Source organism: Dendropsophus ebraccatus, chromosome 14, assembly GCF_027789765.1.
Source record: "Dendropsophus ebraccatus isolate aDenEbr1 chromosome 14, aDenEbr1.pat, whole genome shotgun sequence".
Taxonomy (NCBI): Eukaryota; Metazoa; Chordata; class Amphibia; order Anura; family Hylidae; genus Dendropsophus; species Dendropsophus ebraccatus.
In genome coordinates, this window is record NC_091467.1 from 49314949 (window position 1) to 49341149 (window position 26201).

Consider the following 26201-nt stretch of genomic DNA (forward strand, 5'->3'; position numbering starts at 1 on the left):
CTTACTTTTAGGAAGATTGTCAGGGGTTTGCCTTATACGCCTTATTCTCCCGAAGCTCTCCCGGCAGCCAAACGTCTCCTAGCCACTCCGATGAGACGCTCACCTGCCCGGGAGAGGTTCGGGGATCTCCGTCTCCGTCAGATGCCGGGAACGGGCCCCAGGTGAGTTAACTGTTTTTTTTTATAGTGGTCACCCTATATGGCGGGGATGCGGCCATTTTTGAGCCTCACCGTATAGGGCGACCATACCCGGCATATAAGACGACCCCTGAATTTTATGAAGAATTTCCTATACGCCGCAAAATACGGTATGAGCAATATATATATATATATATATATATATATATATATGGCATACCATATTGCCTATATCATATTAATTCTATAGCAGACAACCCTTAAGACAACCCTGAGAACAGTTTTGGCCAGTTTTATTAGGATGTCTTGAAGGAATACCCCACAATAACAAACAGTACAGGTAAAAACATCAATGATTTCCTTATACATAGTCATGTGACAAGAACAAAGGAACGTGATAAAAAGGAGGGAGGAATACAGGAGACATATCACTGTGAACAGTGTTCCTTCTATAAATTCATTCCTAAAAAGAAGGAATTTTAGAATCTGGCGAACAGCCGAACTTACAAAGTCTTTGGGGGAGATGTATCAAACTGGTGTGAAGTAGAATTGTCTTAGTTGTACTTAGCAACCAATCAGATTCCACCTTTCATTTTTCAAAGAACCTGTGAGGAATGAAAAGTGGAATCTGATTGGTTGCTAGGGGCAACTGAGCCAATTCTACTTTACACCAGTTTGATAAATGGATACCCTTTGATTTTATGGATATGGATGGTACCTTTTAGCTACTGTTTATTCTGAATTTTCTTTTTTTCCATTATTTGCTTTATTAAATACAGTTCTGCATATGTTCTAAATAAATGGTGTATAAGTAATTCCCCCATTTAAGCCTTGTCGGCTTAGGCTCTTGAGGCAAAAATTCAATGTGCTTCTTCTTTTAGTAAGATGTAATGTATATTGCCTCCTCTTTGATGTAATTTTATTTTCTTCAAACTGCTGAAAGAAAGGGTACTGGGATCTCCCCCATGACAGTCTCTCACAAGTCAAGCGATGGATGTATCCACCCCCATACTGATGTTACTAATTTGTTTGGATACTCTTCGTCTGGATTCTTAGGTGGTTTTGGGCATGTACAAATAGCCACATATATCACATCCTCGCTTATGCAGTTGGTAAAATCTAAGAGCTTGTAAGTTTGGCCGTTCACAGGATTCTAAAATTCCTTCTTCTAGGAATGAATTTACAGAAGGAACATTGTCCACAGGGATAGATCTCCTGTATTCCTCCCTCTTTTTCATTATCTTCCTTTGTTCTTGTCACATGACTATGTATGAAGAAAATCTTTGATGTTTAACCCCTTCAAGACCAAGCCCATTGATGCACGGTTGTCCAGGTCAAATTATTGCAATGTTCCTCCCTGCCTTCTAAGAGCCATAGCGCTTTTATTTTTCCACCTACAGGGCTGGTTTGGGTGTCATTTTGTGCACCATGATCTCTAGTTTTTATTGGTTTTATATTGGTGTAACAGAAAAATTTTGACATCTGTGCCCGGACGACCCTGGGCGTACCGGTACGTCCTGAACTATGAAGCGCACTCCGGATCGGAACACGCTTCATAGGAGGTGGGGGCCGGCTGCAGTGAGCAGCTGGGCCCTCACCGTTAATGACAGGCTGCAGCGATCGCACTGCAGCGTGTCATTAACCCCTTAAACATGGCGCGACTGCGGCGTTTAAGTGTAAGTGACAGGGGCAGTCACTTACCGATCAGGACACCCGCAGTGTGACAGAAACTAAGGGGGACGCTTACCAAGTCCAGCGTTTTTTGCACTGGGCTTAAAAAATGTCCCTGCAGCAATGATGCTCCTTGTTTTTATGTAGAGACGCAATACCTCTACATAAATTCTGTGCATACCAGTGTGCACATGTAGTAAACCTACGTTGAAAAATGTTAAACCTACGCTCTGAACTGGCATAGGTTTCTTTAACATTTTTCAACTTGAAAAATATTACATTTGGTGGACACAGACACCCCTGTTCTGTCCCCTCTCCAGCCCCTCTGACAACAAGCGTGTGCGAATAAATTGGTTCACATCTGGCACCTTGGCATCAGAAAATGGCCACTGCGCACCATAATATATGTCCCCCAAGTCTTAATAAATGTGAATTAAAGGGAACGCATTCCAATTGACTTCTGATCTCCTACACATGCACAAGATTAGAAACAAGAGATCGCAAAATTATGATGTAAAGCAGCATATCTTGACTACACAAAAGATACAAATGGTGAGATACTTTAAAAAATGGGTTTGGTATCCTAATCTACGTTAGAACAGCGTTATGCCTGCAATTGGCATTATACCATAACTCCCTTTTAAAAAGTCACAAGCTATGGCAAAAAGTGAGAGTAGTGGAGAACGATCATTTTAAATAGGTTCAGTTAGTTGTTTAATTCCTGTACAGATAGATAGAAATATCAGCATTGTACCTCAGATAGTGTACAGTGATCCTCATCTGGGCAGCAATCAGAGTCACCTTGAGGGTGGGTTCACAATGAGGAATCCGGGCAGATCACCTGCTGCAGATTCAGTCGCTCACCCCCGCGAGAATCTCTGCCTGTGCCATAGACTCCATTCTATGGTCGGGTGAATTCCAATGTCATTTCTTGGGCAGACGGTGAGATTCTTCCGGCCATAGATTGGAGTCTATGGCACAGGAGGAGATGGGCGCGAGCGGGGGTGAGCAACAGAATCTGCAGGAGGTGATCCGCCTGGATTCCTCAGTGTGAACCCACCCTTACAGCGATACCCACCCTGTAGTGCATTGATTACACATTAACTAAGTATTTGCACGCAAACAAGGTGTCCTGTAGAGTAGCAACTCATACACTATGGTTTTAGGTCTAATTTAGTGGTATATATGGACAATTGAAATGCTACAACACACAGTACAAAATACAGTAAAAGCATAGGCATACTGATAGCAAGGCTATACATTTGGTATTATGAATGATTATAAACAGCAAAACCTAAACCAATTTATTCACTGTAAATACTTTCGCTATTTTAAAATGGTTTAAGTACCCACACAGCAGATCCAAATAGTACTGCGCAATGCAATGCCCCATTAATGCAACACACTTATCTCCTCCCTGGACATGCATTGCTTTCTTCTCCTACAACAGGAAGTTGCATGTAAGCAACCATTCAGTAGCGCTTTAAGTGCAGCTATCACTTCCTGTGCCAGTCTGTGCATTCAGAAATTAAAGAGTCACTGTCGAATTTTTCTTTTGCAGAAATCAATAGTCCAGGCGATTTTAAGAAACGTTGTAATTGGTTTTATTAGCCAAATCTGCCATTATCTGCATGTAAAAAGCCTTTTCCCAGGTCCCCCCCTCCTTCCTCTTTTCCATTCACTAAAAAAAAATCAGGAAATTGTGACTTGTTGTAGGAGTCGTACCCTGTCTGTTCTAGGGAGAGGGGAGGGGGGAGGAGGAAGGAGGGAGTTAGCCGGCAGCAGAAAGCAGATAACAGAGGATTACAGGCACGGAGCTGGGTGACAGCTGTAATCTGAGCTCAGACAGGTCAGTGGTGACTGTCAGAGGAGATAACGGGTGAGGGATTTGTAGATTAACTCTTTGTTGTCCTGTTTTGGTCTTTTCTTTAGCTCTCTCCATAGGAGAACAATGAAGACAGGGGGGAGAGCTTCAAACTGCTTTTTCATGATAAAAATGCATTTTTCGACTAATAAACCTAATTACAAAGTTTCTTAAAATCGCCTGGACTATTGATTTCTGCAAAAAAAAATTTAACGACAGTGACACTTAAAGCAGAGAAGATCTCAGATGCATTGTTTTTTGCAGTAGTACATCAATGAAGTATCAACACTTAGATGGCAGGGAGTTTTGGTAGTTAGTAAAAGCAAAAAGGCATACGAGCCACTTATGACTGACTTAGTATCTAACTTTTGATGTGGGTCCAGTAGAGCACTGCTTAGCACTTACCATTGATACATCCCATCTGTATATTTTTCTGTTACATTTAATTTACTGTATTTTTACTGCTGTTACATGTGTTTCCTACTGATTTACTACATTGCTCGAATACTTTAAGTCTCTAAGACCTTTTGGGCTATTTATCAAGTTGTAAAAAGGCAAACGAATGGGGAAAAATAAATGTTCTCTATTTTTGCAGAGATCTTACAAATTCTATTATGTATTGCTAAGGGGTATATGGTCGGGTGATTTCATTGATCGAATACATGTACAATCTTCCAGGATGCCTGCAAACTGGAAATATGACTGACTGGAGACTGTCAGGAGGTTAAAAAAAGCTTTTACAGCTGTATAGCAGGGTTGTAAGATGCTTGATGAAGAAAACAGTTTTTTCCCCTAAAACACATTGCTGATGGAATTAAGGAAATGTTCCTTGCTTTCCATGCAGTGTCCAGGATTTATTCAGCAACCTAAGAGATATCCAGTTAGCACCTGCACTGAGGGCTTTGCTTCTCTCCTACTTTCATACTTATTGGATCACTGGGTAACATCTCAGAGGTTGAACTTAATGGATGTGTCTTATTACAACCGTATTAACTATATGTAACTATAACTATATGTAAGGTGGATGGCAGCAGACTGACATCTAAACCATGTTCTTCATAGTGTCATGCCTAATGTGTTATAAGAGAAACAGATCACTGATCTTGGGGAGACCACCCAAAGATAACACTGCCGACTCCTAGTTAAAGCGCTCAATTCAGTGAAATCCTAGGTGCATTGCTCCCTGGGAAACATGAATTTGCAAAAAGAAGAGCCCATGGAGCCTCATTTAATAGTCTCAAAACACAGGACTAGCCAGATATCCCTCTGGGAAGGACCCAGCCAAGGGGTGGCTCCTGTAGGGAAACCACCAAAACCACCATATAAAGTGGCCCTATATGTCAATGTAATGACAAGGGAAAATCCTAGGCCAGGTATCCATCCACAGACAGCTGTTTCAGGGTGTTGCCCCTCATCAGTGCGGAGCAGGATTCTGGCTAGGTGGGAGCAATGTCTAGGATGCACCTAGGATTTCACTGCATTGAGCGCTTTAACTAGCAGCCTGCAATGTTATATTTGGCTAGTCTCCCCAACATCAGTGATCTGTTTCTCTTATGGCTTTACTAGGCATTGCTCCCAATCCTGCTCCATACTGATGAGGGGCAACACCCCAAAACAGCTGTCTGTGGATGGAAACCTGGCCTTAGTTTTTCCCTTGTCATTACATTGACATATAATGAAAGTCAAAAACAGTTAGTGGTGGTTAGGGTAAACGCACCCTAACTCTTAACATCTGATCTCTGCTCTATGTTCTATTGTATCTAGAAGATTTGCAGATCGTTGCATTGTGTGTAATTGGGTTTGTATTGGTCCCAACTTCATATTTTGCTTGAAAATTACACATTCCGTAAAATTGAAAGCACAAAAAAATAAAAATATTTGGTATTGCCTTTTGCGAATTGTCTGAAATAATAAAATATAATGTTATTGATCGCTCAGGGTGAATGTTGTAAACAAACAATTGTAGAAAAAAAAGAACATCTCTCTCTCTCAGGGGGACCTGTCTTTTCCTGCATGGCACAGACAACCCATCAATGTTAAAGTCCCCTGTGGAGGCACTTCGGGGAAACATTTTCAGATTACACCTGATTGCTGTAGGTTCCACATTTTTTAATTAGCTAATTGTCAGGGGAGAACCAGTACAATTGGTTGTTATGGCTACAAAATGGTCATCACAAATATCCCATACTGAAAATTATGTGCAAATTTGATCCATACAGTCTGCAGAGGACTCTTCCTAACCTTGATACATTTGTTTCTAAAAGGAATATTAAATATGATGTACTATACTGAACTATGGAAAACAGATTCCTGCTGCGTTACCTGGAGGTTAACTTATTGTATTCCAGATGTAGTGCGCAGACAACAATAGAAAACAAAGGCACTCATCATTTTAAGCTGTTATGGTTGATTAAGATCAGGGAACTGGGTTTCACATCACATTTCTTGTATGACATATGAGGATCTGGGGAACATAGGACTATTTATCTGTGATAAAAAGGTGAATGTGCAGACTTTATATCTTTTTGGCTTATGTATCCCATCACCATTATCACAGAGGGGGGTGATGAATGACGGAACATCTGTTTCTGATCATGATCATTGCCTCTAGTCCTGACTCACTGCCCCTCGAGGTTTTGCTATTTCTTTAAAGGACATTATCCACTTCTAACACTTGGATCCCCAGATAATAGACTGATAATTAGATTACTTGATAAAATCTACTGTTGACCTTGGGCAGCTGGGAAGAAAAATATACAAAGATATAATCTCTCTGGGTGGCTACTGAAGAGGAAGAATGAAGACATCGCCACAGGCACCATGCTGTTATGTTTATGTTAGCGGCAGATATGTGGTGATAAAGGTCCTTGCTATATAGATGGTTAAAACTAATATGTGCACCAATGCACATCCTACTTCTATAAATGACCTGGCTGGAAACAAGGCATCAAGAGTTGTATCTCCTCATGCACTAATTGTATCCAGATCTTTGGGCCTCTTCCAGCCTCTTGTCATGGACTTCATTACTGATTATGGGCCATCATGCAGCCATTGGCCACCACATGCAATCATAAAACTGCTGGTATCTATGACCAAACCAAAACCATATCACTAAAACATTTTGCTATTTGTAAAATGTCAGACCAAACAATGGAAATTAGCTCTGCCAGGTGGACTTAGCAGAGTCATTGCCACCAGCATTAAGGACTAGACCTGCTGAGCCCTGCACCAACCCGCTGATGGTAACAACTTTGGGTAAAACTTACAACCAGCGAAGACTGCCCACTCCTCGCTAAGAAACATCTGCATGTGAAAATCCCAGATCCAGCTCTCTAGGATGACAGGATACCTTCTGTGCCACTCTATGGATGAAGGAGTGCCCAACAACCACACTGCTGGTGGTGCCTTGAATTTAAGTCAGAAAATTAGGATGTACATAGCATTTATAACAATTTGATTTCAATGATTCAACCGCTAAATTAATTTCCACGGCTTTCATAAGGAATCCACTACTGAGGCCACACCAATTCTAATAGAGTGATGCCAAACTCTTGCGGATTAACATTCACTGCCACTATGCACTTCTTATAAACATCAAATTGAAACTTTGTTACTGGGGAACCATGTTCATGAACTAGAGGGTGAAAATTTGCGGCAGAAGTGGGCTTTTAGACGTGTGATTTACTGTATTCTTTAACTAAAAACACAGGCAATGTACTGCACCCAAATGAAAAATAGAACTGTGTCCATAAGTGTCTGTTTTTGACCGCCACTAGTTTACCAATAAGAAAGGCACCAAAGAATGCAAGACTAAAGGTGGCTCCAAACACACACACTTCATAGGGAGAAGAACAAATAGATGGAAAGGCTTGGAGCAAGCACTGGAACACAATGAAGGATACCAGTCTACGAGTGTCTTTCTTAACAATTTCTTTTTTCCTCTTTTATCTCATTTCTCATCATTAAACATATTGAAAATTCATTGGTTGCATCGAGCTGACCCCACAATTGTGACATGAATGACATGCCAGCTAACATTTTCTTTGCAAAAGAGGCTGACACTCCTGCATCTCTAAGCCTGTATAGCAAGCCTCACATGACTTGCCTGTAGACTTCTGGTGTAAGCAGTCCAAAGCAAAGACTGGATCAAGAGTCTAAATTGCTCTCTACCAACTCCCACAGGATAGCTGGGCATGGCTCTTCCACTGATTCTGCTCCTGGATGTAGGATCCTGAAACAAGACCACATTCAAGAGACGCAAATGGATAGAACTAGGGATGGTCCGAACCTGCCAAGGTTCGAGTTCGTACGAACCCGGACTCTCGGCAATGATTCCCGCTGTCTTAAACCTCCGTGGAGAGGGTGGATAAAGCGGAAGGACCGCCTGGAAACCTGGGATACAGCCTATGGCTGTGGCTGTATCCCGGTTTTCCAGGCGGTCCTCCCACTGTATCCATCCTCTCCACTGAGGTTTAAGATAGTGGGAATCATTGCCGAGAGTCCGGGTTCGTACAATCCCGAACCTCAGCAGGTTCGGACCATCCCTAGATGGAACCAATGACGGCTGTTAAGCTGGAGCTGTAACATCTGTGAGAACGGACCCTCCAGAGGAAGGGTGCTCAAGCCTGGCATCACCGCTAATCTGCCATCTATGGCTCTTGTCCCTGCGTTGAGATTTGTGTCTGCTGTGACGATCCATGGATGACGACTCCAATGAAGAAGACCACCTTGAGCGAGGAGACCTGCGGGTGTGTCTGTGTCTATGATGGCCAGCGGTGGATGCAGAGCTTTAGCATGAAGGTGAAAATGAACTAGAAGCCATGACATGCGTTCTAAACTGTGCTTACTTCCTCTACTGGATATAGGGGGAAGGGCAGTGCTATTGGTATGACCTGTGAACTTGGAATGAAATCTGCATAAAAAATCTCCCCACTGTAGCTGCCCTTTACTGCAGAGTCTGACAGAGGATCAGCTGCTATAGGTACAGTACTACAGACAGAGGAGCCCACTCAGCCATGGTGCTGGGGGGAGCATGCCACCTCCCAAACCAGCGTGCAAAACGCCCTGGGGGCTGCTGTGGTGAACTAGCTGGGGGGATGCTTATGGTTGCAGTTGCTCAGGGGCTTACTACATTTAAAACTGCGGACAGCCGTAGGGGTTTTTCTAGTCTTTTGGATTTTTAATATCATATAATTTATCGGTTACCAGTGACCAAAGTCCAGATAGTTATCTGTGTAAACAAGATTGTACATTCCCTGGTACAGTGACCGGACAGAGGGTTCAAGATGTCCTTAAAAGGGATAAGTATGTGTGGTCATTAGTGTCCTACGTGATGAAAGTAACGTGCAGAGTATATAGTAAGGGTGCATTGTATTACTCAACATGGTTCTTATTAATTGAAAAAATATAGTGAAGCTATGGAAAAACAATGCAGAGAATAAAATGCCAGCTACAAAAAACCACCTACACTAAAATGTGAAAATTTCATAAAACTGCTAAAAAGCAGGACAAGCATTTTTTTGGGTGTTTTTTCAGTCCATCCAAAACTTTTCATGGATTTTTTTTTTTAATTGTCATCTTTAACCATTAATATAAAAAAGCCAAGTACAATACACATACCAGTCAGTAAAGTCGTGTTTCCAATATATATAGTTTACATATACATTATACCATCCAACCTCAGAATACAGGCAAATTTTATGATTGTACTGTAAACCAGAAGAACTATCTTCTATCAGTAAACATATAACCTTGTATTACATGTATTGTAATTACCCCATACCACCCCCACCCACCCTGGTGTCAAGATTCCACATACAATCTCATAAAGTAAACGAATAATAACCCTACCATCTATACAAGTAGCGGTGTACCGCCGCCTCTCCCTTTCTACCTTTCTTTTTATACCAAATAAATTCATATTGTTTCAGCACGGAGACGACATTGCACCACTTCTGTAATGACCAATTCCTGGCTTCGATGTGGATTTATGACATTGATTTCATGCGAAAAATTTGCATGAACTCTACAACAAAATTGATTTCAATGGTAAATTTTAGATTTGTATCAACAATTTAAATGTGAATTCATTATAAGTTTTTTATTTCTTCATTTAAGTCCAAAAATAAAATCAAACATTTAAAAAAAAAAAAAAAAGGGTCTTGATAACAGGACCATAACAAAGTAAATCTTTATAAAAGCTGTAATTTTAGTATAGCTGTTCATGCTGGTTTGGTCACAAGGTGGCGACATTCCATCAATCTACAAGTTTTGTTGTCCCACTGTTTTCCACATTAGAAGAACCTGTTTGTCATTTACATGTCTGGTTTATTATAATCGCTATTCTTAGAACATGTTGTTCAGTTACCATGACCCAAAACTCACTGGCAGCTCAGCTTTCTGATCCTTTTGGGACTTGCTGGCTGGGGGAAATTTATGACTAGGAGACATGAATACGAGTGTTGAGCGGACCCGGACTGTAAAGTCCAGGTCTGTGCCCAAATCTTTGTGTTTGGGTCCGGTGTTCATATTTAAAAATTTTAATTTGTTTAAAGGCTGCTGAGCGGCCAATAAACAAGCTTTATTGCTGTGAGTATTCCCACAGCCATAACAGCCATGTCCAGTATGAGCACGGTTGTGATTAGACAGGCGGGACTAGTGACCCCGCTGTATATTAGCCCCTGTGAACATTAACATAAGGGGAGGGTGCTGCTGCTAGGCAGGAACACTGATGTGAATCTGTCATCAGGTTTATGGTGTTCTACCTTAGGGCAGCATAAACTACTGACAGAGAAGCTGAACAGAATGATGTATCACTTGCATCAGGGATGGGCAATTATTTTTCCCATGGTACCACATGACAAGTTAAAATGGTTTTTAAAAGCCAGACAAATATACTTAACTCCTTTCTGGTGGGGACGGCGGTGAGGCAGAAGTGTTTCCCAACCTTTTCCACCTCAGGGTCCCCCTACCAAATAATATTCTACAAAATATAAAAACCCTTGTGGTGTCCCACCACTGGTGTTTTCTCTTCTTCTATGCTCCTGTCAAAAAGCTTTCTCTCAGGTTAAAGCGACTCTGTACCCACAATCTGACCCCCCCCTCTCAAAACCACTTGTACCTTCAGATAGCTGCTTTTAATCCAAGATCTGTCCTGGGGTCCGTTCTGCAGGGGATGCAGTTATTGTCATAAAAACAACTTTTAATCCGGCAGCGCTGTGTCTAACGGCCGAGGCTTACATTTGTATATGCATTAGGCTGGCACCACCTCTCCGTCCTTCCTCCCCACCCTCCTCATCATTAGGAATGATCCAGGAACATTTACTGCTGTTTGAGCTTTGCACAGGTATATTAACGATCCAGCCCATGTTCATTATAGACACAGGTGGGGAATAGGAAGCAATCTGCCTGGAGCATTCCTAATGATGAGGAGGGTGGAGAGGAAGGACAGAGAGGGTGTGCCAGACTAATGCATATACAAATGTAAGCCCCGGCCGTTAGACACAGCGCTGCCGAATTAAAAGTTGTTTTTATGACAATAACTGCATCCCCTACCAAACGGACCCCAGGACAGATCTTGGATTAAAAGCAGCTATCCGAAGGTACAAGTGGTTTGGGGGAGGGGGCAGATTGTGGACACAGAGTCGCTTTAAGTGCTGGATGAGCTATTTACAGTTTCCCCACTAGGTGTCAGTGTTTCTTATATGTATTCCACAGCTGAAGGAAGGGCATGGGTTAATGTTTGTTATACTATGTGTTATATGCTGACCAATAGGAGGTGCTTTCTCTTTCTCAACCTATCCTGGCTCTCTACACACACTCAGGAGGAGGAGGAGGAAGTACACAGAGCAGTTGAGTCTAGTCACAAGTGTAAACAGATGCAGTTACAGACCAATGCTTCTTCTATAGCTACCACTATATCTACTATGCAGTGCTAAGCACATAACAGGGAGAGTAGTCACCAAGGAATACCCTGACCGATGCCAGGAATACATCTAAACAGAGCAGGGCAGTATCCTGAACAAGATAGGAACTAGCCTCAGTAGGACAAAACAACCGGTATATAAAGGTCTAAGTATTGTACTGCGCAGCGTAGGTAATCATGACGACTTGGGTACCTTGCCGGTCAGACAGTGTCTATACATGAGTACGAGTATCACTTCACTTAAGATATATCTACTAAAGGTTACGGCAGAGTACACGGCTACACTGGGTTAGGGCTCCTCTGGCAAACTTCTCTCCTCTTCACTCTACAAGCACTGCTACAACTACCTCTCTTACTTCTCTCAAGCACCTCCTCCAATCACTAAGGTCAAGCACTCAAGTGTGTCAAGATTTATTTACTTGTGAAACAGTGTACTGTTATACTAAAAAGCCTTACAGTAAAGCTGTTATATTTTTATACAACGCACAGGCCTCTGTCATCTTCTTTATGCACCTGCACCTGTACACACACCGCCGCACACCTTGGGTTATATTTCCCATTCTGTGGGTGGCGGTGCCAACGGTCCAGGTGGGCCAGTTGCCACTCGGGACTGCCGTGACAAGAGCACAAGGGACCCGCAACAACCCGACAGGTCACCGACCATTTGGGGAACACAGCCAGCCATACTACAAAAAGCAGGTACCAACATCACACCTGTGTGCTGGACTAGCACTGGCATCATGACACTAACATCACTGGCTAAGCTGACACAACCAACCACCACACCCTCATTGAGTGACTCACAGGTGACGTCTTCTTGGATCTGAGGCATTTTCTTTCTCTCTCCATCAGGCCCAGGCTTCCATCATGATTTCAGAACCAGCTGGCTCCACACTTTTCTTTCAACCTCTTTCCCTTTTCCCTCATATAGGGTCCCAAACAGTAGTAATTATTGTTTGGTGTCATGCACAGTAAAGTGAGTAGGTATGTGGATTGCCTCTGTATGTAGGATGCCCCATATAGCAATAATGTCTCCTGCTGTGCCCCCACCAACATAGTAATAATGCCTCCTGTTGTGCACCCCCACATACTGATAATGCTCCTGATGTGCACCCCACAGAGTAATAATATCCTCTGCTGTGCTCCCATAGTAATAATGCCTCCTATTGTGCACCCCCCCACATACTGATAATGCTCCTGCTGTACACCTCACACAGCAATAATATCCCCTGCTGTGCACCCCCTACCCACAGTAATCATGCCCCCTGCTGTGTACAGCACCCTCCATAGTTATTCCCACTGATGTGTACAGTCCCCCACCCACCAATAGTAATAATGCCCCCTGTTGTTTACGGCCCCCCACCTACAGTAATATAGCCCCCTGTTTTATACAGCCCCAACCCACCCATAATAATAATGCCCCCTGCTGTATACAGCAAAACCACTCATTTACCCACAGTATTGATGCCCCCTGCTGTATAAAGCCCCCCAATTATAGTAATAATGACCCCCCTGTTGTGCTGCAGCATAAAAAAAAAAAAACTCACCATAACCACCTATTCTAGGCCTGAAGCAGCTCTTCACCAGCTTCCAGCTTCCTGCTTGTGAAATGCAGAGACAAATCCTCCAGCAGGTGCGATGGCATCTTATCATTTCACCTGCTGGCGAGATCATGTCCCGGCTGCCCATAGGCTGCTGGCGCTGAGTGCCCACAACCAAATGCCTCTTATTGTGCACCCCCACATACTGATAATGCTCCTGCTGTGCACCCCACACAGTAATAATATCCCCTGCTGTGCATCCCCTACACACAGTAATAAGGCCCCCTGCTGTGTACAGCATCCTCCCAAATTAATAATTCCCACTGCTGTGTACAACCCCCCACCCACCCATAGTAATAATACCTTCTGTTATTTACTGACCCCCACCCACAGTAATATTGCCCCCTGCTTTATACAGCCCCCACCCACCCATAAAAATAATGGCACCTGCTGTATGCAAGCAGGGGCGGTCTTGGCATTTCTGGGGCCCCAAGCGAAGTTATGTCTGGCCCCCCCCTCGACATGCGCTCCACAACAATAGACCGCTGTGTGCTGCCCCCAGTAGTATATACCCCTTGTGCGCTACCGCCAGTAGTATATACTCCTTGTGTGCTGCCCCCAATAGTATATACCCATTGTGTCCTGCCCCCAGTATTATATACCCCTTGTGTGCTTCCCCCAGTAGTATATAGACCCTTGTGTGTTCCCCCAGTTATATATAGCCCCCCATGTGCTTCCCCAGAAGTATATGGACCTCCTGTGGGCTGCCCCAGTTGTATATAGACCCCCTGTGTGCTGCCCCCAGTCGTATAAACCCACTGTGTGCTGCCCCCAGTTGTATATACCCCCTGTGTGCTCCCCCACTAGTATATAGCCCCCCTGTGTGCTCCCTCAGTGATATTTAGCCCCCCCGTGTGCTCCCCCACTTGTATATAGACCTCCTGTGTGCTCCCCCACTTGGATATAGACCCCTGTGTGGTTCCCACAGTAGTATATAGACCCCCTGTGTGCCCCACTAGTATTATATAGACTCATGTGTGCTCTCCCAGTAGTATATAGACTCCTGTGTGCTCCTCCAGCAGTATATAGACCCCTTGTGTGCTGCCCCCAGTAGTATACAGACCCCTGTTTGCTCCCCCAGTTATATATAGACCCCCTTTGTGCCTCACCAGTAGTATTTAGACCCCCTGTATATTCCCCCAGTAGTATATAGACCCCCTGTACACCCCACCAGTAGTATATAGACCCCTGTGTGCTCCCCCAGTAGTATATAGACCCCTGTGTGCTCCCTCAGTAGTCTATAGCCCCCCTGTGTGCTCTCCCAGTTATATATAGCCCCCTCTATGCTCCCCCTGTTATATAGCCCCCCTGTGTGCTCCCCCCATTTATATAGACCCGCCCTGTGTGCTCCCCCCATTTATATATTCCCCCGCTGTGCTCTCCCCCAGTTAAACAGAGCCCTGTGTGCTCCCCCTTCCATATAGTATATAACACAATAAAACAAACACTTATACTCTGCTGGGTCCGGGCATCTCCCCTTCTCTTCACTCTTGTGGCCGCAAAGGTTTTCCCTGCGGTCACAAGAGGCTGCCCTCCCCTTGTTCTGGTGCTGATGCTCTAGTGATGTCACTGGAGCGCCGGCACCACAAGGACAAAGTGGCCACTTGTGACCGCAGGGAAAACACTTTCTGTGGCCACACGAGTCACTGACAGAAAGGGAGCTAATGGCTCCCGCCCTGTCAATGCTGCTGCTTCATGTAAATATGAGCGCTCATTACGAGTGCTCATAGTTACAGTTCAGATCGCAGCAGCGAGCGGGGCAGGGGCCCTGTCCAGCTGTCTTGATCACAAGATCAGGACGTGGGGGGGCCCCCCTGGATGTTGGGGACCCCAAGCGATTGCTTGGGGTGCTTGGTGCCAAAGACCGCTACTGTATGCAAGCCAACATCGGGGCCTGCATTGTCATTTACTAGGCCTCAATACCAATCCTGAATTGTGAGGCAAAACCACGTTAAGGCATTGGCATTTCCACATCCCCCAAACCTTTGAGAGAAAGGGTCCTATTAGACGAAGGCTTTTAAACCATAAAGTATCGCAAACTATTATTAACCTGAAATCTTTCCCATATGACACAGAACGATAGTCGTTAGTTACGCCCATTGCAACGATCATTACGGCGATCATTTACTCCATCTGATCCCAGCAAAAGAAGGAACGGTTGGAATTGCACTGATTGATATGTGAACGAATTACAGCAAACGAATGTGGAATTATAGCAAACGATTACCGATGATTTTGGGATCAGATCTAAATCAATGATCAACAACACATTTTATGATCGTTGCTTGCAATTACATAGGACGATAAACTTTAAAATTCGAATGATTTACACGATAATTGTCCTGTGTAATAGGGCCCAAAGTGCCCCCCCTTCACACCCATGAGCCCTGGTTCTAAATGGGAGCATTGCAAAACTGCTGGTGTATGAAATGCTCCAATTTTGGCTGGTGGAGACGGAAAGTTTTAAAAAACTGATGGCGGCTGTCCCACAGTATGCAATTTCCAGCCGTTACTACTTCTCTAGACAAGCCATCCCAGCCCTGCACCAACAGGTTGGGAATAAAATAAGGTGTGCGCTGTGCAACATCATCAGTGGAAATACACATAATCACTGATACCTGAACCAGTAAGCACAGGCAGAGATGTTACATCTCCCTAACTGCCCATTGGAGCTGTGGGTGGGGATAGAACAGCAGACAGATGAGTGGTTGCTGCCACTGAACCACAAGTCTGGCGAGGTGATGTGCGATAACAGGTGAAATCTGGTAGCGGCTCTGGGCGGAGCTAGTTTAATGCATGTGTCTTGTCTGATGCATGTGCTGAAATGGTGGTGTAGCTTTTCTGGCACATTACCCTGACATGCCACATCTGCTGCTGAAAGTAAGGTAAGTGTGTGAATTTTAGGTGTTCTCACCTAACTCACCTTCCCACCCACTGTCTCATGTGATATAACCACACAATAGAACTCCACGTTTCATATACTGCAGATAGTCTGCAAGTTGCAGCAGGCCAAAGTGGAGTTTCAGATGCAGAACACACAAGTGAGTAGCAGCACAGACCAACAACACTTCAGGACCAACGAATGGGCAGCCATGCTGGACGTGTATACTTTGTTGGGCTGCTCTGAGAACACCACAGATATGGTCAGCGCCATCCCCTTCAGGCCATCCTGTGGCACAGGAGGAAGTGGAGGAGGAAGAAGGCCCATTCTCCTAGTTGTCAGACGAGTCGTCCACACGTAACTCAGAGTGGGTAGCTGTAGCCAGTTACAGTATTGTCCAGCAAGGGGACAGTTTTGGAGGAGGATTTGTCCTTACAGCAGGGTGGCGCCCAAAGCAACTCACAGGTGTCACTGGAGCATGGCTGGAGGGATGCAGAGGACCCAGAGGAGACACCTCCCACGGAGGACAAATTGCCCTTGCCTCTGGGCAGCTGAACTCACATGAGCAGATATGCTGCGCTGCCTGCGCAACGACTGCCAAGTTGCCATATTCCCACCAATGCTACTAACTATTTGGGTACCCTGCTGGATCCCTGCTACAAGGACAACATTACGTACCTAATTCTGTTAGTAGATCATGATCAAAAGGTGCAGTAATATAAGCCCGCGCTGGTAGACACACTTCTGGTGCAATTCCCATCAGAGAGGGCTCAGTCGAAGCACAAGGCCAAGGAGGAAGCTGCCAACACAGCTGGGGCACAAGTACCATCTTGGAAAGGGGGGTTAGCATGGCTACAATGTGGAACACCTTCATCAGTACTCCATAACATCCACCACCACCATCTTATATGGCCCATTATAGCAGGAGGCAGGATTTGAGCTACACGGTGGGTGAGTATGTGTCCACACTAGAGATAAGCGCAACACCAGAATGCTTGAGTCTGATTGGACGCAGTTGGATGCAGACCCAGGGAGTCCAGGAAACATGGATACAGCCTATGGAGCCTTGGAGATGCTGGCCTGCCCTACAGCACGTGTGCAGATCCACCTATATTCAACTACTTCCTTAAGGATTGTCACATAGATTAGCGAGTGTCTACAAAGATAGCCTTTCCTCTTAGCTTGTAAACAGATTTAAAAAAAAATTCTAGTGTTGGACTCTTTTCCATTCTGCAGGGATTATTCCAAAACATTTATGAACACCTCTTGGCTTTCTTTTCTCTGGTAGTGCTGTATATCTCTTTTTATGGTTTGCATAAGGCTGCATTCACACGTTCCGCGAAGTTGTCCGTGCACACGGACAAATTTATAGCCCATTGACTTGTATTGGGCTATTCACATGCTCAGTGTATTCACAGATCTCCAATCCAGTCAGTTTAAAAATAGGGCATGTCATAACTCGGAATGGAAGCACGGAACTGATTCCCCGTAGAAATCAATGAGATCCGTTTTTTTATGAATGTACACAGATTTGACATCCATGTTAATCCGTGATGTAATCAATGTAGTTTAAAATGCTTTAAATTGATCAGTGCAAAATGGACGGTTTTGCACGGATCATGGAGGTAGCTAGCAGACCACAATCACGAACCAGGAAAACCACTGAGGGTGTGAATGCAGCCTAAGTGTTTAGCTCTGTGCATGTTTGTAAATTCATTACACACCTAATCCAGCATAGCTACTACATTGGATCAAATTAATGTATTTATTTTCTGTTTTTGTGCAAAAAGATTTCTGAAAATTGCTATTTTATGCAACAAATTTTCACCTTTTTACCAATTTGCCCAGGGATTGACAAATCCCCCCTTTGTGTACAGAGTACAATGCAACACAGGTGTAATGTACCAAGCTGGAGCCTATTATTTAATTTAACCATTGTGATTTTCTTTTATGTGGGTTTGGTGGAAAATTTGCCCACACTACTTTTAGGGTATAAACCCACACACCGTATACACAGCGTATTTACTGCTGCGATACGCAGCAAATACGCAGCAAAAACGCAACAAATACGCAACAAAAACGCAGCAGATTAGATCTAAATAACTGAACTCAGCATTAAATCTTCACCATCAAACTGCTGCGTATTTGCTGCGTATTTGTTGCGTATTTGTTGCGTATTTGCTGCGTATACGGTGTGTGGGTTTGTACCCTAACCATTAAAAATTTTAATCCAGGAAACATGAAAAAGAAGCACAAACACAAGTGGGGGAAAGAATGCACCATTAGGGTACAAACACACACGGCATATACGCTGCGTATTTACTGCTGCGATACGCAGCAGATACGCAGCAGATTAGATCTAAATAACTGAACACAGTTTCAAATCTGCTGCGTTTCTGCTGCGTATCTGCTGTGTATCTGCTGTGTGTGTTTGTACCCTTAGGGTATAAACCCACACACCGTATATGCAGCAGATATGCAACAAATACGCAGCAGATTTGTTGGTACAGATTTGATGCTGTGTTCAGTTATTTAGATCTAATCTGCTGCGATTTTGCTGCGATTTTGCTGCGAGTTTGCTGCGTATCGCAGCAGTAAATACGCTGCATATACGGTGTGTGGGTTTATACCCTTAAATCCCAATAAATACAATGATACATTGTATCAGAACAGACTAGAACCTTAGAGAAGTTTCAAATTGCAATGAATGGATTTATGTATTTATGGTGCAGTATTTGTGTTTAACTTGTTACAATTATGCAAAACAAGTAAACAATGTGGCAAGATACAGAATCTGTCTACTATGGAAACCAAAGAGTGATTCCCTTCAGCCTGATGCTGGAGAAGTGGTAATGATGCTCATGTCCTGTGGGAGGCGCCTGCTCCCCAGCTTTATATCCCCTCTCTGCTCTCTTCCTATACACACTGCAGCAGCAGCAGGGTATCGCTCCAGTATTGCTCAGACTCAGCAGCCTGCAGTCACCTCACTCCTAAATTGCACAGACAGGAATGGTCACCCCAGGACAGGGCTGCCTGACAGGGATTATCTAGCAATTGTGGCATCACATTCTGGATACTTTACACCTGGGTTCATGGAGCAGAGGCTATTGATTGTACTGGGACTGCTGGTAACTTCTAACACAGGTGAGTGCATTTAGGTGGTTTGGGCTGCTGCTTTACATTATAATGGAATGCTAATAAAACGTTTAGCTTTGATGGGACTACAACTCCCAGCAGTTGTAGGGGTGTAGCTTTTATTTTCTCTGCAGGTATTTGAGGCTAAAAAGATTGACACCATAAAATAGCTGAATGAATTGGGGTATCTGAGTTAAATAAAATGTTAGTATCCCCCCCCCCCTTATTCATGTCCACTTGTGTTATACCAGTTAGTTTGGTGAGGAATTATTGTGTGAATTAAACCATATTTATGTGGTTATAGGGCTGCAAATCTTAACACCGCACAGGCAGAACCATCTGCAAGGATCTGATCTAGCTTATGATTGTTGTTGCACTTAGGTATTGCATGCAAGTGAGAAAAGTGCAGTGTTTTTATTTATATATATATATATATATATATATATATATATATATATATATATATATATATATATATATATATATATATATATATATATATATATAATATCCCCATAATGGCATCACATTGTAATAGAAGGACAAAAACAGTGTCCAGTAACAATCAAATTCTTCCATTACTTACCATTAGAAACTGAGGCGATGCAGTTACAAACCGCAATAGTGAGCTGTGTTCTCACCCTAATGCTGATTTTAAATATTATTATTTATTATTATCATCTCACGCGTGTATCCTCTAGTGTACAGCAATAAGCGCAGGTTCATTTTATGCAGAACAAACGTCCATAAGGCTATGTTCACACTGAGGCTTAAAAAAAAGAAATATGAGCTTCACGTTTTCAAGCATGCTTTGCTTTTGGGGGGTTTTATATGCCGCTTTTTGTTTTAGGCTATGTTCCCACACAGTATTTTTGCTCAGTATTTTGGTCAATATTTTTTGATTAAAACCAGGAGTAGATTTAAAATACAGAGAGGTGATTTGCCATTAAATGGCGGCCATCCACTCAATTTCAATAGTGTGTGAACATAGCCCTTCTGTATTTTCAATCCACTCCTGGTTTTGGTTAAAAATACTGAGCAAAAATACTGCATGGGATCATAGCCTCACACTGCATTTTCTTTTTTTTTTTTTTTTTTGCGCATTCTCCATGTGATTTATGCAAATGGCGTCTGTGCAATTTTCAACTATTTTGCCGCATTTGTTACCAAAAATCATACATAAAATGGCGGTATGTAGGTTCTCTTAATTTTTTTTTTTAACTTTTTTTTTACAGCTATATAACTATTGATTTCTGCTGCATAAAATGTGTTGCCTTGTTGCATTTAAAAAAAAAAAAAAAAAAAAAAGCTGTTAGTGCTTGATCATTGTGTCTAAATACATGTATGAACATAGCCTTAACATGTCCCTGTAAATTTTTATTTTTTTTTTAAACAAGTTACAGAGGTATGTCAAAAAGTTTAGATTGTTAAAGTTTTTGGTCAGGGTTTGGCTGGGTATACACGTCCTTTTTTAAAAAAAAATTTTTTGCAGCCTTTTTGGACGTCTGTCACTTTGAGGTCAAATAATGGCTGTTATTTCAAAAATCACGGCTGTAGTTTCGAAATAATGGATGTTATTTCAACTCAAAAATTACAGACGTCCAAAAAGATGTCCGTCGAACAGCCAAAAAAAAAGACATTGCATGAACCTAACCTTTTGGGTGTTCAGACCCTATCGATCATTAGACAGTCAGGAGTTCGCTGCAATCTCCATCTCATTGAAGGATTTGAAAGATCCTGTCTTCTTTCCTTCAGAAACAGCACCACTCTTGTCCGCTTTTGTCGGTTCAGTTTTGCATCTCAGTTCCATTGAAGTGAATGGAGCCAAGCTGTCATACTGAATGCAAACTGAGGACAGGGGTGGTGCTGTTTTTGGAAGAATGCAGCTGTTTTTTTTTCTAATCCTGGATAAACCATATGCAGATGCATCTCTTATATGTTAATAAATGTGTTTGCAGGCAGTATTCATGTATGTTCATATTCGTATATGCACTCATCGGCCATTCCTACTCTGCACCCCAAGCTGTGTCCACATCTACAGACTGTATTGGGCCATATATGTCTTACAGCAGTCATACCAATTGGCTTTGATACTGCTGGCATCTGTCTTTATCGTACTACGTAATTCAAGTATGTTTGCCACCAAGAGTAGCCACAAAAGTATCTTAGGCATCGTGTTAGTAATTCCACTTTTCTGCTCCATCAGAAATGAAATGAGCAAAATAACAGCCGCACCGGATCTCTACATGATGCACCCTATTGACTTTATTACATACTTATCAGCTGCTGTATGTCCTGCAAGAAGTGGTATATTCTTTCCAGTCTGACACAGCGCTCTCTGCTGCCACCTCTGTCCAGTTCCTGACATGGACAGAGGTGGCAGCAGAGAGCGCTGTATCAGACTGCAATACACCACATGCTGCAGGACATATAGCAGCTGATAAGTACTGAAAGACTTGAGGTTTTTAAATAGAAGTAAATTACAAATCTAAATAACTTAACTTACTGACATCAATTGGTTTGAAAGAAAAAAAAAAAGAAAACAATTGAAGTACCCCTTTAATACACTATATACATAGTGCAACCTCACATTTACAATCAATTACAGAATGAAGTCTCTGCCTTGTTCTATTCTCTAACCGTTTTGTGTATACAGCTCCTATGCAGATCTCCTCTATTTTTTTATGATTTCTATTCTGTTGCAAATAAAATGGCCATGCCCTTGCAAAGTTTCTTACTTTATATTCCATCTAACTTACCATGTCTTATACTTTTAGGGTTTGTTCTGGCTCTTCTGCCCCAGTTCCCGGGGGGTAAGGGCAACCCTCAAGTTAAGGAAGGAGGAAGAAAAGCAAGCAGAGTAGAAAAGGAGTCGGCTACCATCTTTCTTCAGTCGGGAGTTACCCTTCCCCCAGGATCAGCTTCACCTGGACCTCAAGGAACCCCAATTCCTGGATATGAGCAGATGAGCCCCAGCTTTCACCTGGAGCCTGATTCTGGGGGAGCCCATAGGAGGGAGCGACGCTGTACATGTTACACATATAAGGACAAGGAGTGTGTCTACTACTGTCATCTAGATATCATATGGATCAATACTCCTGAGTAAGTATGGGTACTCGCCCTGTCTCATCTTCTTGGGTCATACAAGTCTTTTCTTCTATGTCTTGGCTTTTATATTCTCTTTAATGTCCTTAAAACATGTTTCTGTGTTTACATAATTTCATCATCAGGATCAATTTTTTTTTTTTTTTGTCATGTCATGTATTAAAGAGAACCTGTCATTAAAGAGAACCTTTCATGCTGCCTAAATCACAAGTCATTGGGGCAGTCCCAGGCAGCTTATTTTCACCAGTCTAGATTGATGGATCTCGCCCTGTACCCAATCAAGGCCAATGGTGCTGGAAGAAGCCCCTGGGGACTGCCCTGATAATTTGTGTTTCTGACCACAAGGACACTCCAGTAAGAATGGTGAGCGCCACACATGCATGGCGCCCATCATTCTCACCACTAGTAGGGATCACTAAGCTTGCATTAGACCATAAAAGGGTTGTCTCTTTCTGCCCGGTTGGAATTTTGGAAGTCCTTAGAAAAGGCCAGACATGGCTGGATGTTGGGGTTTCCTTACCTTAGCATGTGGTAGGGGTCTACCATCCGTATCCCAATATCTATAGATATTCTTGTGATCAGAGCTATACAACTGCTTGGAGTATTCACCTTCACTTGTGGGTATGGGGATGCCAAGTCTGGGTTTTGCTTGTAAAGCATAGAACTGTGACTGGAGGACAATGGGAATATCCTGAAATTATCTATATTATATGTTCTCATAAGAAGCCTTTACCTTATCATTGTATTGTTACAGTTGAGTAAAGTTCCATAACCTTTGGCTCTCCAGTAGGGATGGTCCAAACCTGCTTCGGTTGGGGTTCGTACGAACCCGAACTCTCGGCATCAGATTCCCGCTGTCTGCCCGCTCCGTGGAGAGGGTGAATACAGCGTGAGGACCGCCTGGAAAACTGGGATACAGCCATAACCATAGGCTGTATCCCAGTTTTCCAGTTTGTCCTCCCGCTGTATCCACCCGCTGCACGAAGCGGGCAGACAGCGGGAATCTGAACCCGAACCCCGTCTGGTTCGGACCATCTCTACTCTCCAGCTTTTAAAACTCCCATCATGCCCCAGTAGCTGCAGACTATAGGGTCTCTATCATTAGAGAGTGGTAGCTTTTTAGAAGCTGGAGAGCCACAGGTTGAGGCATCCTTTATAAAATTTTAGGCTAGGGCAGATTGATGTATATTGTTGCCTGGAACATTAGGTTTCCTTTAGGCTTCCTAGAGCTAAGTGACGTAGCCGCAAGGTGACACCACATCTACTGACACAGATCAATCACACGTGCCCAAAGAAGCTGTACTGTATGTAAATGTTGCTTGTGTTGAGATGAGATGTATCTAACCTGGACATTGCACTTCTCTATAGTGATTTAATACAGTAGTTTTATCATTTACAATTGGAGGCAGAATATATTCCACCAGTAGGGGCACAATATACTCCTCTACCGTAGTCGGGCTGTTAAATATTTTTCATTGAAGCTCAGAAGGTTCAGATCGTGTCTCTGCACCCTCCTTAACTGTTAGACTCTATTCACACATGGCAGACATTTGTTTCAGATCTTTCTGCCAAGTGTTAAATCACTTCCATACATGTGAAATCCAGAGGTGAGGGGCGGAGGATGTACAAGATCATGCAGCCCCAATCACTATTTACATTAGATTAGGAGGTCGGCCAGCTCTCCCTAAAGGCTTGGTTGACTTTTATCAGATGATGGGTGTTCCAACCTTAATTATCATATCTTTTATCCACATGATGGGGGATAAGTGTGAGCTCCTGGGGGGTCCAGTCACTGGGACCCGTTGTGATCACCTGCCTCATTTGGCAGGTCAGCACGTGTTTCATTGCCCCATTCAATATCTATAGAGCCACCGAAGATAACAGAGTTGGGACGCTATTCTACAGATCATGGTGGTTGGATCCCGTGTGGATAGCCAATAACATCATTAAGGTTGGAATACCCCTTTAAGGCTAGGCTAACACTAGCCTAATACAGATGTAAATATATGTCTGTATTATACTAGGGAGGACCCAGTCCTGGAGTTGTGGACGTGCAGTGCTTATAATCTGCATCCAATTTTTTTTCCTCTTTACTTCCATTATTTATTTCGATCAGTGTCTGATCTTTAATAGGCCTCCTTTACTGCCGAGATCTAGCAGCTGCTATACACATGTGACTGATGTTTAAATGATGTATCAATAGGGGGATGCAGCATCAGTAGTGTCTGCTGTCCATGGAGTTATTGGGATTTTGATGAATATTTGCTGCATTTATAGAAAATTATTTTAAATTTAAGTTTTATATCGTTCACCCCATGGATCATACACGTGCAGTAGAAGCCAGTGTAGCCTCAGTTTGTAGTCAACAGCTGACTGTAATAATTTGGATTATAGTAGTCTGACTCTTTTTCTAACTCCGAGCAGGGAGAGGATGCGCTGCAGTGTGTCTTCTCCCTACTCACTCTCCTGATCGGTACGGGTCTGATCACTTAGACCCAGACCCATTAAAATTTTTGACTTGTCAAAATTTTTTGTTACGACAGTTTTAAAGGGTTATTGCCATCTGAACAAATATAGTTATATTGTAGGTCTGCTCATCAAGTGTAAATACAATCATTTACCAAACTAGTCTTCTCCTGATATGCTGCTCCTTTCCTCCTGTTATTGACAGCTCGTTGTCTAGTTTACCAACCACCACTATGCTCTAAAAGCAATGGCCTTGTTGGTGTGTGTTTGTGTATATGTATAGGGGAAGGAGACAAGTAGACGCGTTTGGTAAATACTATTTTTGTGGGAGTACCCCTTTAATGCTGTATGATAGTTTTGTGTGTTAAAAGGGGTGACCCTTGGATAGATTGATTATTTATCTTTATGGAGTTCTTTGGTATACCACGTTTATAAAGAACCTGGAAGATGTTCTGTAGACCTACAGTATGGCAGTAGATGTCGGGGCTGGAATGCTGAGTGATGGCAGACTAGTTGCAGATGTTGGCATTCTTTTTAATGTTTGTTGTGGATTTTCCTGTGATACAACAAGAAACAATTTGCCATATTCTGTAAAATTCCTCTAATGGTGATAAATTGATGCCTCTTCTGACCTCCTCTACCTGGAATGTGAGCGTTGTGTTTGATGTCTACTAGACTGATCGCCTGGTATGGTACCAACCCTGGGGCCTAGTGATGGAGTGGAGGGTGGTACTGGACTCCACTATTGATTAGACATCACAAAATCCTGCTGGTTTGCAGGGAAGGGGAGAAGGGGGGCTTAGAAATATAGTGAAATGATTAAGTTTGCCTAGGAAAACGATTGGCAAAGGTTAAGACGATGATGAGCCGGCAACATCTGGCTTCACTTACACCCAGTAGCGGTCTGACCTGGTGCAGCAAGTCTTTGGGTTTGCACAAGAGCTTGTGTAACATGATTATATCACATAGAGCTTACCTAGTGTTGTTCTGTCAGCCTACAATCCCAGCCCGTGGCAAAGCAACCTATACATTATGCTATCATGTGGTATGTTGATATCAGTGTTGCCAATTGGTGACCATCCAGCGATTACAAACCTACAACTGCTAGCATGCCTTAATAGTCAAAGGCTGTCAGGTTGTAAAGGAAATTGAAGTTGTGCTACAGCTCCACAAGCTGATCAACACTGGTTTATAAATCAAGGTCAAATAATACCACACCATCACCACATAGTGACTAAATCCTTTCACCATACTGTTATCACATTAATTCCAGTATACCAAGCCCAATAAAAAAACACTATAGAAGGGACAAATAATAACACCACTACAACCTAACCTCAGATTTCCTCTGCCTAATGGTTGAATAATACCAGCATTTTGTAATTAAATTTGACCAACATTACCCCATAGGACAGTA

At 43.0% G+C, this 26201-nt stretch overlaps 1 protein-coding gene across 1 annotated transcript in view; it reads left to right on the forward strand.

The window, feature by feature from the left end:
* Window positions 1–19013: 19013 nt before the first annotated feature.
* EDN3 (endothelin 3) overlaps window positions 19014–26201 on the forward strand; it is a 72615-nt gene continuing 65427 nt past the window's right edge. Inside the window, exons 1-2 of the mRNA XM_069953141.1 lie at window positions 19014–19222; window positions 21991–22315. Coding sequence (XP_069809242.1) covers window positions 19171–19222; window positions 21991–22315 — 377 coding nt within the window. The 5' untranslated portion in view covers window positions 19014–19170. The remainder of the gene's footprint in view (window positions 19223–21990; window positions 22316–26201) is intronic.